General features: G+C 40.0%; 1 protein-coding gene across 1 annotated transcript in view; it reads right to left on the bottom strand.

The window, feature by feature from the left end:
* Positions 1 to 18708, bottom strand: part of myo3a (myosin IIIA) — a 115199-nt gene that overhangs the window by 22348 nt on the left and 74143 nt on the right. The window contains exons 19-25 of the mRNA XM_072678687.1: positions 15783 to 15993; positions 15218 to 15365; positions 11112 to 11265; positions 9558 to 9646; positions 8558 to 8687; positions 4116 to 4201; positions 3924 to 3965 (exon numbers count right to left, since the gene is read on the bottom strand). Coding sequence (XP_072534788.1) covers positions 3924 to 3965; positions 4116 to 4201; positions 8558 to 8687; positions 9558 to 9646; positions 11112 to 11265; positions 15218 to 15365; positions 15783 to 15993 — 860 coding nt within the window. The remainder of the gene's footprint in view (positions 1 to 3923; positions 3966 to 4115; positions 4202 to 8557; positions 8688 to 9557; positions 9647 to 11111; positions 11266 to 15217; positions 15366 to 15782; positions 15994 to 18708) is intronic.

Raw genomic sequence — 18708 nt, 5'->3', positions numbered from 1 at the left:
AGGTAAACACAGATGTGTCAAAGCATGGAACAGCATAAAAGCCCAACATGTAGGCCTGACAGTAAAGGAAACATGCAGTTTCTAGCCCTTGTCCAAACTGACAACTCCTTTTCTCCCTTTTCGTGGTAATTATATCCATCTTAGTATAGGCAATTCCCTTTGTAATTTCCCAGGGTCTCTCCCATGCTGCAATGTGCTCTATAATCTGAAAGGGAAATGGTTAGCTTAGCATCTCTGACACACTGACAACTACTGGCCATGTGGCATAGCAGAGCGTCCTGCTGTCCTCAGAGGAACATGCTTGTAAATCTGTAGGATACACCAATTTAGATCCATAAAGAACCTTTTTTTGTCTAAATTGACCCATTGATGTGAACTCCCCTATGCTAGCGAAGACGAGCACATGTTTCCTCCGAAACATGTGAAACCAGGCCACGCCTCTTTTGCGACTGCCGCTGATGCAGCATTGCAGCATTGCTAGTAGTAGTGGTTCCCCAGCTAACCGATGCCTGTGCTGACCAGCGTCACACTGTAAGTGTACAGGTTCTTGAATCAAACCATGGTGTGGTTCAAACCATTCCTTTTTTCGTGCACCACTACACCCCTAGAGGCTTACGTAGTTAGCAATTCCGCTGCCCCGCCCCCTTCAACCTGCTGGTTGAGGGGATTGAACTGCTGACCTTACTCCTCAAGCCCACTTCTCTAATATTTACATTTACATTTACGGCATTTAGCTGACGCTCTTATCCAGAGCAACTTACAAGGTTACCTGTATTACAGAGGTGGGCCAATGTAGTGTTAGGAGTCTTGCCCAAGGACTCTTATTGATGTAGCGCAGCATAGTTACCCAGACCGGGTGTGGTAGCTCAGTGGCAGGTAGTGGTGTTATCTGTTGCGCCACACCAACCACCAATCACCATTATTGAGCCCTGGCTGCCCCTATCTATAGGGGTCGATACACTAGATCTCCAAAAGTTTGTGGACACCCCTTCTAATGAATCCATTATGTACTTGAAGTTGCACCAATTGCTTACACAGATGTGCAAATGCACACACACACACACAGCTTTTCTAGTCCCTGTAGATAAGTACTGACAATAAAATAGGACTCTCTGGAGCAGATAGACATGAACATATAGGCACCATGCCCAATACATGCCAGGTATGGTGGGCTAGAGGGGTATATATATAAAGGCCCCAGTATATGACGATTTAGTCTTGTAGATTCAGCGCATAATTAGTGAAGCACACTTCAGACATCAGCCATCAGGCATGCTTTGGCTTATAGGGGGAAAGGAGGACATTGTAAAAGTTTTTGCTGAACTATCGCTTTACGGACATTTTGCTGAACTGCATCAAACACAAAGAGAGACGTGCACAGAGAATGTGCAGACTGGAGACACTGGCACAGGTGGCTTTATCTTCACTATGGAAACAATGGGCCGAATCTTTGATGTGAAATTTCTAAAGAGAGCATGACTTACTATGCAAATGGATGTAAATATATTCACATCCTCATCAAAGACCTTTAATTTCAATATGTTTAAAGTCTCAATTAGTTTCAGACAGGGCACGGAACTGCAGACATTGAAATCTTTAAATGTACACCTTGTTTTCTCCCAGGCTTAGGAGACATTATAGACACATGTGTGTGTGTCTAGAGAACAGAACCCATTCACTGTACTGGAAAACACAACTGTAACATTACCAAGCCCGGTCAAAAAGCAGCCGATCAGCCACAACCACTGGCACATATAATGAACCGCATACTGAATCACTGACTAGGTGAAATGAACTCCTTAATGACATTTACAAAACTCACATTCCTACAATACAATTACTATAGACCTCGGGAATTGTATCAACAATCTACAGTTGCCATCATGCTCAAATTGGGAACCTCAGATCTTTACTGTCTCATTTGTAAAGGGCTTGGATTGACTGAACTGTATGAAATATGCTATATAAATCAACATGCCTTGTCTAAGCAGCTTTCCGACATTACTGCATCCTCTGATTAACTTACTTTTCAAACCCAGTATGTTTAGTCCTGTAAGTGTGTGGTCTTAAATGTCACTGAATCCTGAATAGTACACAGTAAATAATGCTACATCCATGCCAACAGTAGGCTAACACCACTAAAATGTCAAAGCCTGGTGGTTTAGGTGGGGTATCTTGGTGGCTGACTCACTAAAATACCCCACGCAAACAAACCACCAGCTATTCAGGCTATACTGACTGACCTCATTTGACACAGTGTGCTGGTTTAGGTGGGGTATCTGGAAGGCAAACCCCCAGGTATGCAGACTGTAGTCTACCACTGTACTCTACCACTGGGTTGCTTGGTGGATTCCTCACTTAAAACACCCCATGCAAGCCACCAGCCACTCAGACTATACAACTGCCAAAGCAACTTATAACTGACCTCATTTGTCAAAGCTTGTAGGTTTGGGTGGGGTATCTTGGTGGCTACCTCACTGAAATACCCTATGCAAACCCCCAACTACTCAGACTGTAGTCTACCACTGTACTCTACCACTGGGGTGTCTTGGAGGCTACCTCCCTAAAATACCCCACGTAAGACACCAGCCACTCAGACTATACAACTGCCAAAGCAACTTAACTGACCTCACCTGACCCAGTGGGCTGGTTTGGGTGGGGTACCTCACTCGAAATACCCCACACAAACCCCCAGGTACTCAGACTGTACTCTACCACTGGGGTTGCTTGGTGGATACCTCACCAAAATACCCCAGGCCAGCCACCAGCCACTCAGATTATACTACTGCCAAAGCTACTTAACTGACCTCATTTGTCAAAGCTTGTAGGTTTGGGTGGGGTATCTTGGTGGCTACCTCACTGAAATACCCTATGCAAACCCCCACCTACTCAGACTGTAGTCTACCACTGGGGTTGCTTGGAGGCTACCTCACTAAAATACCCCAGGCAAGCCACCAGCCACTCAGACTATACAACTGTAAAAGTAACTTAACTGACCTCACCTGACCCAGTGGGCTGGTTTGGGTGGGGTACCTCACTCGAAATACCCCACACAAACCCCCAGCTACTCAGACTGTAGTCTACCACTGTACTCTACCATTGGGGTGTCTTGGAGGCTACCTCCCAAAAACACCCCACATAAGACACCAGCTACTCAGACTAGACAACTATAAAAGTAACTTAACTGACCTCACCTGACCCAGTGGGCTGGTTTGGGTGGGGTACCTCACTCAAAATACCCCACGCAAGCCACCAGCTACTCAGACTATACTACTACCAAAGCAACTTAACTGACCTCATTTGTCAAAGCTTGTAGGTTTGGGTGGGGTATCTTGGTGGCTACCTCACTGAAATACCCTACACAACCCCCCAGCTACTCAGACTGTAGTCTACCACTGGGGTTGTTTGGTGGATACCTCACCAAAATACCCCAGGCCAACCACCAGCAACTCAGACTATACTACTGACAAAGTCACTTAACTTCCTCTTATTTGACAAGGCTTGGGGTATTTTGATAGCAACCTCACCAAAAGTTGTCTTGCATTGGCTTGTTTGTAGCAACAATAGCATTTCCAATCCTTAAAGCTTTCATAATTCGCATAATCCAATGATATTCAGACACAATGTATCAGATTTGGAACATTTGAGGTTCACCACAAGTACCACTATTGAAAATGCCACTCATTCTTCTCACAGAGAAAACCAGTTTAGGCCCAGATTTCCATATTTTGGGCATGACCTTAACCACAGAACACCAACATGACTTCAGAGGTCTGTATGTAAATGCATGGGATGAAGATGGCTGGTTACAATCATGCACATACACGCACACACATGGTAGATGGAAGAAGCAGAACAGGCCACATGTATTTCCTCTGGTCTATATGGGTGGGCAGGGCAGATACTAAAAGGTGTGTTATTACCTCACTGATTGAGAGGGAACTGAACAACACCAGAACTCCCATCTTTAGACAAGACATGCGTGGAAAATGCAGCAGGAATAAAGATCAGATCAGGAGGGCAGAGTGAGAATCAGAGAGAAAAGTTAGCACACAGATAAAAGATCATCTTAAAAACTGCAGTAATTATTCAGCAGACTGTGCAGGGAGCAGTACCTTGGCGAAGTTAATGGTGCGCTGAGGAGTACGCGTGCCCAGTCGGGCTGAACCCGACGTTTTGCCCTTGGTGTGAGCCAAATTACCTGTACAGACACATCAGACAATGGGGTCAGAGCCACAATCCACTGCAAATCTGCTTGTACCGTCAACCAGACAGAAATAAACTGATGTTAGGTACGGTATAGATGTTCTACAGATTATTCCAGGATGATCTAACACAGATGAGAGCAACACATCCAGGAACTTTGATGAATTGGACAGAAAATGCTTGGGGGAACTGTGTACTGCTTCGTAGCCTGAGTCATATTAGTGTAAATCCCTATAATATTACTGGACCGCCTCAGCCCACATGCTTCTCTACCTTTCAGTCATAGTTCTGCATCTCTCAGCTTGTCCAGAAATGCAAATGTTTTATTCAGGGTCCAATTCGACACCCACAATCTGACTGGGGTTTCATTTCACCTAAATGGGGGCGTGGTCATTCAGACGACAGAGAAATAACGTGTGATTGCTCTCATCTGTTCATTTTCATTAAGGTCGCCCATGTTGAGTACTAATAGGTTAAAGGGTCTCTCAAGAAGACTCTGCCCGACTCCAGCAGTTAGGAAGGTGCAGTGGAACTACAATCACTATTAGGAATCGCTACAGACGGCCAGAGAAGAATCAGTGAGGAATCTCAGAGAGTAAAAACAGAAAGAGAGAAGAACAGTGACAAATCAACTGTGTCCGACCCAGCCAGGAGCATCTCCACCACGCCCCAGATCACTATCTACTGATAACCTAAAGAGACGTGAGCTAAAAAGACAGAGTTTAGTGACAAATCAAGTCAAATAAAACCGAACTACAGTCAGCCAGCCGGGACATGTCTGGTGATCAAGGTTCCTTTTTTTTTTTTTAGCTCTGTACTGGAGCTACACAGCAACTTAGCTGACAAGCAAAGCTTATTCCCTAGCAATTAGCTCCGCACAAACACAGGCCGACATTGTCACACACTCGCCTCAAACTGTGTATCGAAAGCAATCAGACTTGCTTTTATGTTTCTGTAATTCAAAGTGTGACGACAAGCCTTTATTTATGCATGCATTTTACCTTTTTAGGAAGGAGTGGACAAGATGTTGCATAATACAGAAGACCTGAAGTGACCTCTGTAGTACAATGCCAAGGTCAGAACCCCTTTTATAAATACTGAAAACTGTCATTTTTGGCTCCTTGTTAGGCTAGTTCAGTTTACCATGTCAGGCGGCCTCAAAAGCATGGTGTTATAATGACAACAAGTGTCTAATAAGTGTGTAATTACATATTAATAATCTGTTCAATTACAATGTGAGGATTACTGCTGATGTATTCACTGCTACAGACGAATTGCAGTAGCACAGCTTATGTAATTACCTGTGTATATTAACTTTAGTTTTTATACAAGTGTATTTCAATAGCTGTAACAGGAAAGGCAGCAGCAGTTCACCTAAATACAAATACATAATTACCCTCAGCTTATTACACATTTATAACCAGAGAACCTGCTGTTACAGCTATTGAGATACACCTTTATATTGATTTATTTATTTATTCATTTTTTCAATTTTCCTCCCTAATTTTAGATCACCAACTAGTCAGCACTCTTCCCATCACATGAAATGCAAATACCAACTGGGAGGGTGAGGACCGATACATGCCTCCTCCAACACGAATGCATAACCAGCCACCGCCTCTTTTTGTACCCACCTCTAAGGCCTCTGCTAGCAGCATATGCCGGCCTACATCACAATAAAGTGATGTGGGGAGATAAATAGAGAGAGAGCGAGAGAGAGAGAGAGAGAGAGAGGGGGGGAAGACATCTACCCACCCAGAGAGAGCAAGGACAATTGTGCTCTTTCGGGCTCTGGCTGCTGATGGCAGGCCCAGGATGAAGCCCAGGGGTTCAAACCACAGAAAACCTCTGGGTCATAGTGGCAGCGCTTTAGTCTGGAGCTCCCCGTTTGAGATACACTTGCATAAATACATCAAAACTATAGTTGATACCTGTGTGTGTTTACCTGTACCTGTGTGTCCTACTCTAAACCATCTGTAACAGTGACTGCATCATCAGTAATTTTCACAATCTGTAATTACACAGTTATTAGAGAGAAAATATGCAGAGAAAATGCAACCAAATGTTTTATTCATTGGAAAAGAAAAATGTATGTATGTGTAAACCTATTAGTTAAATTATAAAGACTAGTTTACACATTGTCTGTATGTTTTTATCAGTGCGTCATTTTCTTAAATTAATTCACTAGTATAAAAACTTTAAACCGACAGAAATATTCTTACAAATAAAATGAATTGTAATTTAATTGTAATTAAAACAAATGTAATTATTATTTTGAAAGCTTTGTTTGTTTCTGACCCATCTATAAAATTAACTAAAGCACATAGAAAATGTAGCCACTCTATGTGGTCTGCTATTTACCCCATATCACTCCAAAGGGCCTATTTTAGCGATCTTTAGACGAGCAGTCAACAACGCACCATGCAACTCGATTTAGGGAGTGTCAGTGTGTGTTTCCTATTGTAACGGTGGGAAAAGTACACCTTGTGCAGCTCGAATTATTTAATCATGGGTGTGTTTTTTTGGGGCGTAACATGCAGTAATAAACCAATCAGCGCGTCATTCGCCGTTCCCTTTAAGAGCCAGGTGCGGTCTGACTTTGGCATATTGATATTTCAATGGCGCAAAGCGGACGGTCTGGGAAGGCGTGCTGAAGTGGTGGAGCGCCTCACCTCTACTCTATAATGCTACTGTATTTTATTTCTTTTAATTACAAAAAATATATTAATTCACTGCTAAGATAGCAACGAACGTCTGACTGTTGACGAATGTCTGCCCAGGCTGTTTTCATCAGTGGAGCTCCTGCTGTGTTTTCCGCTGCCAAGATACACAGAAATACTCCAGAAACTGACCTGAACACCCCTCATTTGGAGACCACCATCAGCGTAGAGATATTCACAAGCAAATATAGACTGTTGGTGGGGTGTAAGATAGCAATGAGCATCGTGACGTGCCTTGTGCAGAGTGTAATATAGAGGGCCAGGGCTTATTCCACAGTGAGGTGTATTACTCAGTAACTGCAGGGACTTCTGTACAAACTGGAGGGGCTATTCCCTGGTAATAGACGTTTGTAATAAAATTCAATTAAATGACTTGGAATAACTCCTTGTAGCTCCACTGTACAACTCAAAAACTCACCTCAGACACGGAACATGTCATGACTGATCCACCACATTTGAGGTAAGAAGGAGGAATAGTGAAAAATCATTTTTGCTGAATTATCACTTTAAACCCCTACAAAGCTTCATTAGCAGTGAGTGATTATATTTCCGGGTTGATTGGATTGGCCTCCTGCTTTGCCAGTTTGCTGTACTCACTCTGCAGGGGCCAGCTTTTGGCCGCAACAGGATGACCAGGGAAAAATGGATGGTAAGCTGGAAGAGGTGAAAGGGTCTCATATCTTAGCATGACTGAGAGAATACAGCTGTGTTTCAACTTGCAACTTGCTTTCCTTGACTTATTACACACTCAGTACCTGCAAGGACGTCTGTACAAACTGGTAGGGCTGTTCTCTGGTAATAGAGGTTTGCAAGAACACCTTTGGCCTGCTGGCGGGTCATAGGTGGGTCATGTTTAAGAGGTTAACAAGCCTTTCCAGAGTTGAAGTGGAAGGGTTAAAGCAGGTGAAATACTAAATGTAGGGCGGCGGTAGGGGACAACCCGGGGTAAGAAACACTGGAATAAACAATTATAATATTGAAATAATGCAGTTATTTTCTTTAGAGCTACGATTTTAAATATTTCAGACATATATACATGTCCTGTATATGAGTTGTGAGTTGTGTTTGGCCACAACATACCACCTTAAATGCAGTTTATTCAAGCACATCAATCAGAATGCAGTTTATTTTCCATATCGCTGCTGTCCAATGAAAAGCATGTATCTCCATTTTTGTCTGTTTTTAGTTTTCTCCATGATTTGAACCCTATAGTTGCATTCATTCATCATTTTGAATAAATGAATACCAGTGGCCGACCTACAAACTCAACTGCAAAATGGATAGCTATGGACTGTAGACCAGAATCAATGGTAGAGGGCCGAGGGCTGGCCGAGCTTTAACAGATCTAAATAAATAAAGAGATCTGAAAGGTCGATGCCAGTTATTCATTCAGTGATTTACTCATATGATAAAATGTATTTAAATTTGATTTAAAAAAATGTGATTTAGATGACATAATGACAAAAAAAGTGGACCAATAGAAATGCTCAGAATACTGAGACAAAACCCCAATAGACCCCTAATAGTTAAAGAGAAATAAGCCGTGATTCTGTAATCCTGGCCTCCATCCTATCCATCTACATGAAACCAGATAGCCTGAAGGAGCTGGGCCTTGTGCAGCACTGTGGTACCTGTTTTAGTGAGTGGATGGGTGACTAGTTTGCGGATGAGGTCGTTCTCTGAGGATCTCAGCAGCAGGACGATATCGGCAGGCAGAGCATCTCTGTTCTTAGCCAGGAACCCAGCGGCGTTGTAGATCACCTGATCAAAACAGTCAAACACATTCAAGAACTCCAGACGCTCTCTTGTTTTATATAAAACGAAAAACCTATAGAACAAGAATGTGTGTCAAACTGGGTTCCTTACAGATCACAGCTCTGCAGAGGTTAATGTTTTCCCTCTGCTAATGCTCTGAATACAATCGAAGCTTCGAAGCTGTGAGCCCAGTCTTCAATTCCTCACTGTGCAACGCATTGCAATAGCATATAATAATCAATAGTAGTTAATGAATATTTTTGATTACTATCATATTTGTGTATTTTCAGTAGATCTTTATGTTAGGTATATATAGTTAGCACATGTACCTGTACTTCATATTTAGTGTTTATTTTCTCAGTAAAACACTAATAACATTCTACGGAAAGTGGTGGTGGTTCTCCATCACTGTGTTCATCATTAGAGCATCTCCAAAGTTCTCCTCTCTCATGGAGTCTAGTATTATTTAGAGTTCTCCTCAGATCAACACCTGGTTTGGTGGTAAATCAGGGCTTAATGATGGTAAATCAGGTGAGCTGCTGCTGCTGCTGCTGCTGCTGATGGAGCTGTGCTGGCTGGACTGTGGGGCGTCCAGGAGAAACCTGGAGGAACCGAGCTCTGTTCTTCAGACTAGCTCACCGACAAGATCTCACTACTTTCTTTCTTCAGAATGAGAAGCTCTTGTTTCTCCTTTTTTACTGGATTTATGTTTATTGTTTTGACGTTTTACATAGACATATATATATATATATATATATATATATATATATATATATATATATATATATATATATATATATATATGGACACACATGGTGATCATTATATTTTTGTTTTCAAAAATATGGATTGTGTCTATGTAGCGAACTTGGATACCTTCCCAGCATAATGGTGAATTCCAAAGCCGAGATCAACTCTCTTTGGTCTCCAGAAGTTTTTGGACTTCAGGTTGTCCTCAAATTTTTCTGAAATAAAAAAGTTTGAATTTAAAAGCCATTCATTCATTCATTCATTCATTCATTCATCAATCAGTTCAGACGTCAGTTCATCTACTTGATATGCAGCCAGAGAGCTCATGGAAAAAACAGATAAACAGGCATCCAGTCTAAACACACTCCATTATTCAGACGACACAGTGAGATGCCAGTGGGAGCCTCTCTCCTCAGGAGAAAACACCTGATAATGCAGCCTGATCATCAATATTTGATTAGAGATTCTCCTTCCTCACTATGTACCTGTATGTACGCAAGACCTCTCATATATGGATGTGTGTGTGTGTGTGTGTGTGTGTGTGTGTGTGTGTGACAGTATGTGTATGTCAGACCTGACCCATGTCACACAAGGATGCCTCGTCATGTGAAACCCCTGGTCATGTGACAAGCTCACATTAGTGCAAGTAGGGCAAATAGAGAGTGCTCGGCTATGTGATGACTGATAGAGGCTGTAGAAGTGTGTGTGTGTGTGTGTGTGTGTGTGTGTGTGTGTGTGTGTGTGTGTGCTGATGGGTATATGTAGGTCAGTGGTTTTTACCCCTTGACTCATGTTTGGCCAAAATAACATGTTATACTGTCTGTATTGCAGTACTGTGCACATATTATTTATATTATTATTAATACATATGTATTATTAATAAATATTATATCTAATTATATATATATATATATATATATATATATATATATATATATATATATATATATATATACTTACACTATATATCCAAATGTTTGTGAACACCCCTTCTAATGAATACACTCAGCTACTTTAAGTTGCACCCATTGCTGACACAGATGTGCAAATGCACACAGAGAGCTTATCTAGTCCCTGTAGAGAAATACTGCCAATACAATAGGACTCTCTGACCTCGCTAACTCTCTTTTGACTAAATGCAATCAAATCCTCACAGCAATGCTCCTCCAAAATCTAGTAGAAGTCTTCTCTGGACAGTAGAGATAGTTACTCCAACAAAAGCAGGATCTGCTCTTTTCAATACCCTTGATTTTAAGAAGAAACAACAAATGAGCAGGTGTCCAAATACTTTTGTCCATACAGTGTGTATCATTACTGTTAATATCAGTATCAATAAAACTGAGAAATTTTAGGGGGAGTTTTATAACTTTTGGCTGGTAAAGTATATATATGCATACAAAAATAGTCAAAAGTTTGGACACACATGGTTAAATGTGTGCTGATCTTTATATTTTTGTTTTCAAAAAAGAGGACACTGGGGACACACAGATATCCATCGTAGTTATATACTTAAGCTATAAGCTAAAATATGAGTGTATATATATATATATACACTGTATATACATGCAAAATAAATTATAATAATAATTATAACACTGAACATTTAAGAAACACTGAACTGAATGAGGCTGGATTGGATTCTACTGCCTGTAGAAGATTGTGTCTATGTAGCAAACTTGCCTACGAGCGTCTGGTCAGTGGCCTGGGGGAACCTGCTCTCCTCATCCAGCAGTGCCAGCATGCCCATGGGCTTCTGCAGGAAGAGGTCCAGCAGGGGCCGGTTGTCTTCGTACTCGATCACCCGCGCGTCCACATCCTCGTTCAGGTACTCATCCTGCAGACCAGAGGATCAGGATATCAGAGGATCCGATATCAGCACTGAGTTGAATGTTTACTGTAACTTCATTAGCGTGGCTCTGTCGGGGTCCAGACTGTCTGTACTCCTTTATTCATTAGCTAGAAGAACAAAACCGGAGCCTCCGCAGTATTTCACTCACTAACGTTACCTGATGGAAATGTAATGTTGGGTTTAAGCCAAGTTTCTGATTCATGCTGTCGGGGAATCATTGTGACAGTCCCCCAGTACCCCAACAACTAAACTAAACTCTAAATCACTAAATAAAAAAACAGATATCAAATCAGGTTGTATATTATGTTATTAAACTGTAATTAATGTAAATAATAAAAGAAAAACACTTGCACTGTTCTTAAAATGGCAACAGTCTCCTAAAAGCACTGTGTATGAGTTATATCTCCCTACTCTGATTACTTATCATTTACATATTAATCTTAATAACCTTAATAGTCAGGATCTACTATGAATTAAGTGACTATTATAATGATTTAGTAACTAAAAATAATGATTAATATCTATGGATTATTCAGTAAACAGTATGAATTAGTCAGTATCTACTAAAGATTATTCAGTATCTAATATCTTCTTTAGTATCCAAAGAGTTCTTTAGTATCCAATATGAATTATTTAGTATCAACTATAAGTTATTCAGTATCCACTATGAATTATTCAGTGTCTACTAAAATTATACAGTATGTACTATAAATTATTCGGCTTATGAGTTATGAGTTATTCAGTATGTACTATGAGTTATTCATTATCCACTATGAGTTATTCAGTATGTACTATGAATTATTCATTATCCACTATGAGTTATTCAGTATGTACTATGAGTTATTCAGTATGTACTATGAGTTATTCATTATCCACTATGAGTTATTCAGTATGTACTATGAGTTATTCATTATCCACTATGAGTTATTCAGTATGTACTATGAGTTATTCATTATCCACTATGAGTTATTCATTATCCACTATGAGTTATTCATTATCCACTATGAGTTATTCAGTATGTACTATGAATTATTCATTATCCACTATGAGTTATTCAGTATGTACTATGAATTATTCATTATCCACTATGAGTTATTCAGTATGTACTATGAGTTATTCATTATCCACTATGAGTTATTCAGTATGTACTATGAGTTATTCAGGATGTACTATGAATTATTCATTATTCACTATGAGCTATTTAGAATGTACAATTAATTGATAATCTACTATAATTTATTCAGTATCCACTATGAATTATTCAGTATCTACTAAAATGATTCAGTATCTACTGAAATTATTTAGCAATGACTTGAAATTATTTAGTATCTACTATAAATTATTCAGTATCTACTATGAGTTATTTAATATCTACAACAAAATATTTGGCATGTACTAAAATATTATTTAGTATTTACATTTAATTATTCAGCAATTACTAAAAACATTCAGAAAATATTTGTAAATTATTACTACTGAAAATTATGTAGTAGCTGCTGTTTATTATTTGTTAATTGCTATGAATCATTTGTTACTTATGCAAATTATTCAAAATTAGAAGGAATTATTCAGTATCTACTAAACTCATATGTACGGTCTAAAGCTGTCTGTGGTTAATGGGTTAAAGCCGGTGTCTATGTGTGTGTTTGAAAGTAGGAGATCAAATGTCTGCCCTTTCCAATATGCAGGTAACAGTGTTCAACACACACACACACACACACACACACACACTCACACACACTCACACACACTCACACACACACACACAAAGGAGCCTACAGGACCCATGCTTACATGACAACACACAGAAACACACACACACACACATATCCACACGTCCAAGAAATCTAATTTCTGGAGTAGAATAGAACATTTAGCCCTGGGTAAAGTCATCCAGCAGGCGTGGAGCAACCTCTTGTTTATTTCTTTATTTCTTTATTTATTTGGACAGTAGGACTGCTGCTGCTTGTGGGGGTGAAGATAAATGTGAATTTGTGAACAGCACAGGGGCAGGGAAGCAGCGGGGGAAAGCATGACCCTGTGCATTTGTCACTGAACTCAAAGAAGCCTCAGAGAATAGCAAACACACACAAATGATGATGATTAATAAATATCGCAGAATAAACCACAGCGTGAAACAGAAACATTAACATATTTACATAAGGCATATCTGTACCCACTCTACATCTCTACAGGTATGGAATTAAGACATTGCTACATCACTGAATTATTATACCACACTTTATTCACAGTGTGTCAGTAAAACTTTATTTTTTATATATTTAAAGTAACATTCTTTTGGTAGTCCTATATGCCTTATTGACATAAAACAAAACTGTATCCACTATGAATTATTTAGTATCCAATATTAATATCAGTATTTATTATATATTATACTGTAGCTATTATAAATTATTGTGTCTGCTATAAATTATTCAGAATCTACTATGCATTATTCAGTAATATATATAATAAAATTTTACTATGAATTATTCAGTAATATCTACAAATGATTAAATACCTACTTAATCATTATTTTTTAGCAATATCTATAAATTACTCAGTTACTACTACGAATTATTCAGTATCTAGTATGAATTAGTCAGAATTCAAAAACGCTAACTACTAAAATTATTCAGCATCTGCTATGAATTATTCAGTAATTTCTATAAATGATTCTGTATTTACTATAAGTTACTTAGAATCCACTATAAATTATATCATTCATTATTTAGTATCTACTATGCATTATTCAGCAATATCTACAAATGATTCAGTAACTACAAATAATTATTCCGTAATATCTATAAATGATTCAGTGTCTACTATGAATGATTCAGTATGAATGATTCAGTATCTACTATGCATTATTCAGTATGTATTATAAATGATTCAGTATCTACTATGAATGATTCAGTATGTAGTATAAATGATTCAGTATTTACTATGAATTATTCAGTATGTAGTATGAATGATTCAGTATCTACTATGAATGATTCAGTATGTAGTATGAATGATTCAGTATCTACTATGAATGATTCAGCATGTAATATGAATGATTCAGTATTTACTATGCTTTATTCAGTATGTATTATAAATGATTCAGTATCTACTATGAATTATTCAGCATGTAGTATGAATGATTCAGTATCTACTATGAATGATTCAGTATGTAGTATAAATGATTCAGTATCTACTATGAATGATTCAGTATCTACTATGAATTATTCAGTATGTAGTATGAATGATTCAGTATTTACTATGAATTATTCAGTATGTAGTATGAATGATTCAGTATTTACTATGCATTATTCAGTATGTATTATGAATGATTCAGTATCTACTATGAATGATTCAGTATCTATTATGAATTATTCAGTATGTAGTATGAATGATTCGGTATTTACTATGCATTATTCAGTATGTATTATAAATGATTCAGTATCTACTATGAATGATTCAGTATGTAGTATAAATGATTCAATATTTACTATGAATTATTCAGTAGCTATAACAAATGACCACACTGTAGTCGTCTAGTTAACAACTCTGTAGAGTGTCTCTCTGCAGTGTGTGTGTCTCTCCTAACTGACCCTTATTTAGCCTGATTTATGCAGGGTCCACCGAAGGTTAGGCTAAAGCACCTCCAAACATCCCTACCCTCAAGGCCTCACTCACTCACACTGCTTTCCTGAGCACAGAGAAAATCCGACGAATACAGTTTCCCTGTCCCTTTCCCTCCTCCCTCTCCCCACGTCAGGATAACGGATGATGTGCTATCACCATTTAGATGGAAATAAGTTAATTCCAAGGAGAAAAAGTTGTATAAATGCTCCCACGAGCCACAGAGGGAAGAGGGGGGGGGGGGGGAAGCCTCATGCACTATTCATAATCTGAGCAGACGGCTGTATCTGCAGAGCAGGAGTGAATGGAGTACCTGCTCCCAGGCGAATATGTGCTGATTGAAGTAGAACTGAATCTGCTCGTTGGCAATGTTAATGCAGAGCTGCTCAAAAGAGTTGCGCTTGAAGTTCTCGAAGCCGAAGATGTCCAGGATGCCGATGTTCAGATCCTTGTCTTCCTCTCTGGATTAGAGGGAGAAGGGATGAAAAGAATATGGCAGAAGGTTAACGAGACTGTTCACGGAAGATCATTATCACACTTGCCAGACAGAAACCAGTACCATTAATCATGCTTTATGGGGGCCTATTAGAGGTATTACGGGGGGTGGGGGGCGTTTTGAATGCAGGTCTGATGGCTTCTTTAACAGGACACCACTCACCTTCACCTCATTTCCACACCATCTAATCCCAGGGAATATAATAATCACTAGCTGATTGAATTATTATTATGTTATATTAAACCTCTCTCATTATTTTATCCATCCCCCTTCATCCTCACCTCACTTCACCTCACTGATGCTGTTGTGGCTGTGTCTGTCTATGTCCTGTTCCCTCTTTAGGAATTCTACTATGTTGCCCTTCAGGGAAGCATTCTCTCACCCAGACTGGTTCTCCGGTCTCAGAAGGGAGTTAATGCGGTTCACTATCCAGCTGAAGAGGCGTCCGTACAGGGCCTTGCCCATGGCGTCCCGCACCTCCGTGGCTTTCTCCACAGTGTTCGACCGGACAATGGTCTCACCCCGGGTCACGACGCAGTGGGAGGTCAGCGCCTCCTGCAGCTCGTCTGGACGGATGCACAGCAGCGAGGCAGCTGCCGAGGGACATTCACAAAGACTTGTATTTAAGAACATATATTGTACATCTGTAAGATTGAGCTACAGTATGTGCAGCTGTTACGTGGTTTCCATTGCTCGTTGTACTGCCCACGTTTATGATGTGCTGAGCCTGAAGTGCCAGCGATTGCAGTGCTACTCTCCCTATTGCAGGTCAATAGAGCATTGAGATGATTCTGAAGCTGCTATTTTAAAGAAGAAATTTTGCATATCGTTGCTTTAATACCTGCATCATAAACCTGCAGGTTAATGCATATACACATGGACACACACTTCATCACTTTCATAGCTATATAACTTTCCAAAATGTACATGCATCTAGCGAAAGCCTTAAAAAGCTAAATGCAACTGGTACTTCAGCTAAAAAGGCTAAAAGCTAATGCTAGGCTGGCTGAAGGGGAAGCAGAGGGAGACCACATTGTGACGCATGGTAGCCGGAGCGGCTAAAAGTCTAAAAGCTAACATTAGGGAGACCAGAAATGTGAGAAGGGCTGGCTAGGTATATTTCCTATAGCTAGCTAACTGCACAGCGCACTGAGAGGACCCGGTGAGGACAACAAGAAGACTTGAGAATAATGACAAAACAGTGCTGGGCTAAGCAAAACAGTGCAATAACAGCTGAGCTTTCACAAGCTAACTGTCAAAAGGAAAATCAGTGTGTTTCAATGTGAGGGGAAAATAACAGGGTGGTAAGCAGGCTTATAAAAACCTCATCTGAGCATTTTCCTCCCAACCAGTCCCAATACGTCACACTTACTATACGTCTGTGAATTTCCCCACTGCGGGACTAATAAAGGACTATCTTATCTTATTTCTTACATACCTAACAAATGCATTCTGTGGCACCTTCAGAGCCATTATACCTCAATACAGCTGTTTTTTCCTTCATTATGCTCCTTATTTTGCCTTAAATTAAATTAAATAGGCAATAGATCTACAATAGAAATCGAATTAGATCTACTGAGCACTTACTAATGTATGTGTATTTCTTGTTTTGACCTTTTTCGTGTTTTTCGACTCTGCCTATTGTCTTTGCCCTTTGGATTTTTGTCTGGGTTTTGGTTTTCTGATTGCGACCCTTTGCCTAGATTGTGGATTGCGTTGTTGTCTTGACCCTTTTGGATCGTTTACTCCGTGTGATGATGAACTTTTGCCTTTTATCTGTTGGATTTGGCCTTGACCTTAGACTTTGATCATTCCAGGAAAGCCTCCTTTACATTTTACCCCCGCGAGCGTCAATATTTGTCTTCTCCAATGTAAAATATTTGGTCTATGGTTAATTTAGAAAAATAAGGTCCATCAGTATTTATATTTATAAATATACATTTTATATTTATTATAATCACGATATTCTGTGTAAATACCTAAGTAAAACATATTGGGATCTAATAAACTATCTTTTGAAATAATCTGCTTACATGTCTCTCTTATCTCCTCCCAAAATGTTTGTGATGTCACATATTTACGTATTTCCACTCGACTGCCCATTCACTGGACTGTTTTTTAAATGTGACACAATGCAGAACGGTCAATCAGAGCAGAGCTCATTTACATATATCAGTGTTGCAAACACAGTAACGAGGGCTAAAGAGAGGTGGGGTAAACAAGAAAAAAGTTCCTGGACACAGGCCCTTTAATGCAGCACAGTGTAGTGGCTAATGGGCCAATGTGGTTTCCAGCCTGTGTGGGAGAACACAGGACACTATACGTCCAAAAGTTTGTAGACACCTACTTTTGAAATCTAAAGGTGCACATACTGTATTTGTCACTGTACAGCCAAATGTGTCCTCCACATTTAACCCATCTGTGGTAGTGAACACACACACACACACACTAGTGAACTAGGGGCAGTGAGTACACACATACCCAGAGCGGTGAGCAGCCAACTCCAGCGCCGGGGAGCAGAGAGGGTAAAGGGCCTTGCTCAAGGGCCCAACAGTGGCAGCTTGCCGAGCCCTGTTATTGATAGCCTGGCGCTCTAACCGCTGAGCCACCACTGCCCACATTATCTATTATTATCTAGGGTAATAACAGGGAGTTTGTTTCCCACTTCTACAAAGGCTTACTCTAGATTACTCTAGATTTTGGAACACTGGTGTGAAAAATTGTTGGCACTCAACCACAAGAGCGTTAGTGAGGTGAGGTTCTGATGACGGATGGTTTGTTATAGATCAGAAATGCCACTCAAACGTATTACAGGGGTATTGGCTGGAGCTCCTGCACATATGGCGACCAACAACCAAGCTGTGCATGAGCAAGTAAATGCCTGTGTCTGTGTAACGGGTGCAGGGTAAAGAAGCTGGTTGGTGTGGCATGGTTGGTGTGGCACAGCAGATAAAACCACTAGCAGCCAGTGAGCTATTACACCATGTGGGAGACTAGGGTTCAATTCCCAGTCTGGGAGACTATGCTGCGCTACACCAATAAGAGTCCCTGGGCAAGACTCCTAACACTACATTGGCCCACCTCTGTAATATGAGTAATATTGTAAGTCGCTCTGGATAAGAGCATCAGCCAAATGCCGTAAATGTAAAATGTAGCTGAACTCAGTCATTACAAGGAGTGTCCGGATACTTTTGGATGTATAGTGTATGTAACAGCGAGAGCCTTCCGTCTGATCATGTATTATGTACAGGGGTATCTAGAGTCAGCTCGGAAAGGATTAGGATGTGATAAAGTGACAGGCCAACAGT

Source organism: Salminus brasiliensis, chromosome 5, assembly GCF_030463535.1.
Source record: "Salminus brasiliensis chromosome 5, fSalBra1.hap2, whole genome shotgun sequence".
Classification (NCBI taxonomy): Eukaryota; Metazoa; Chordata; class Actinopteri; order Characiformes; family Bryconidae; genus Salminus; species Salminus brasiliensis.
The sequence above is the reverse complement of the archived record's forward strand: the minus strand, read 5'-3'. Positions and strand labels throughout refer to the sequence as shown.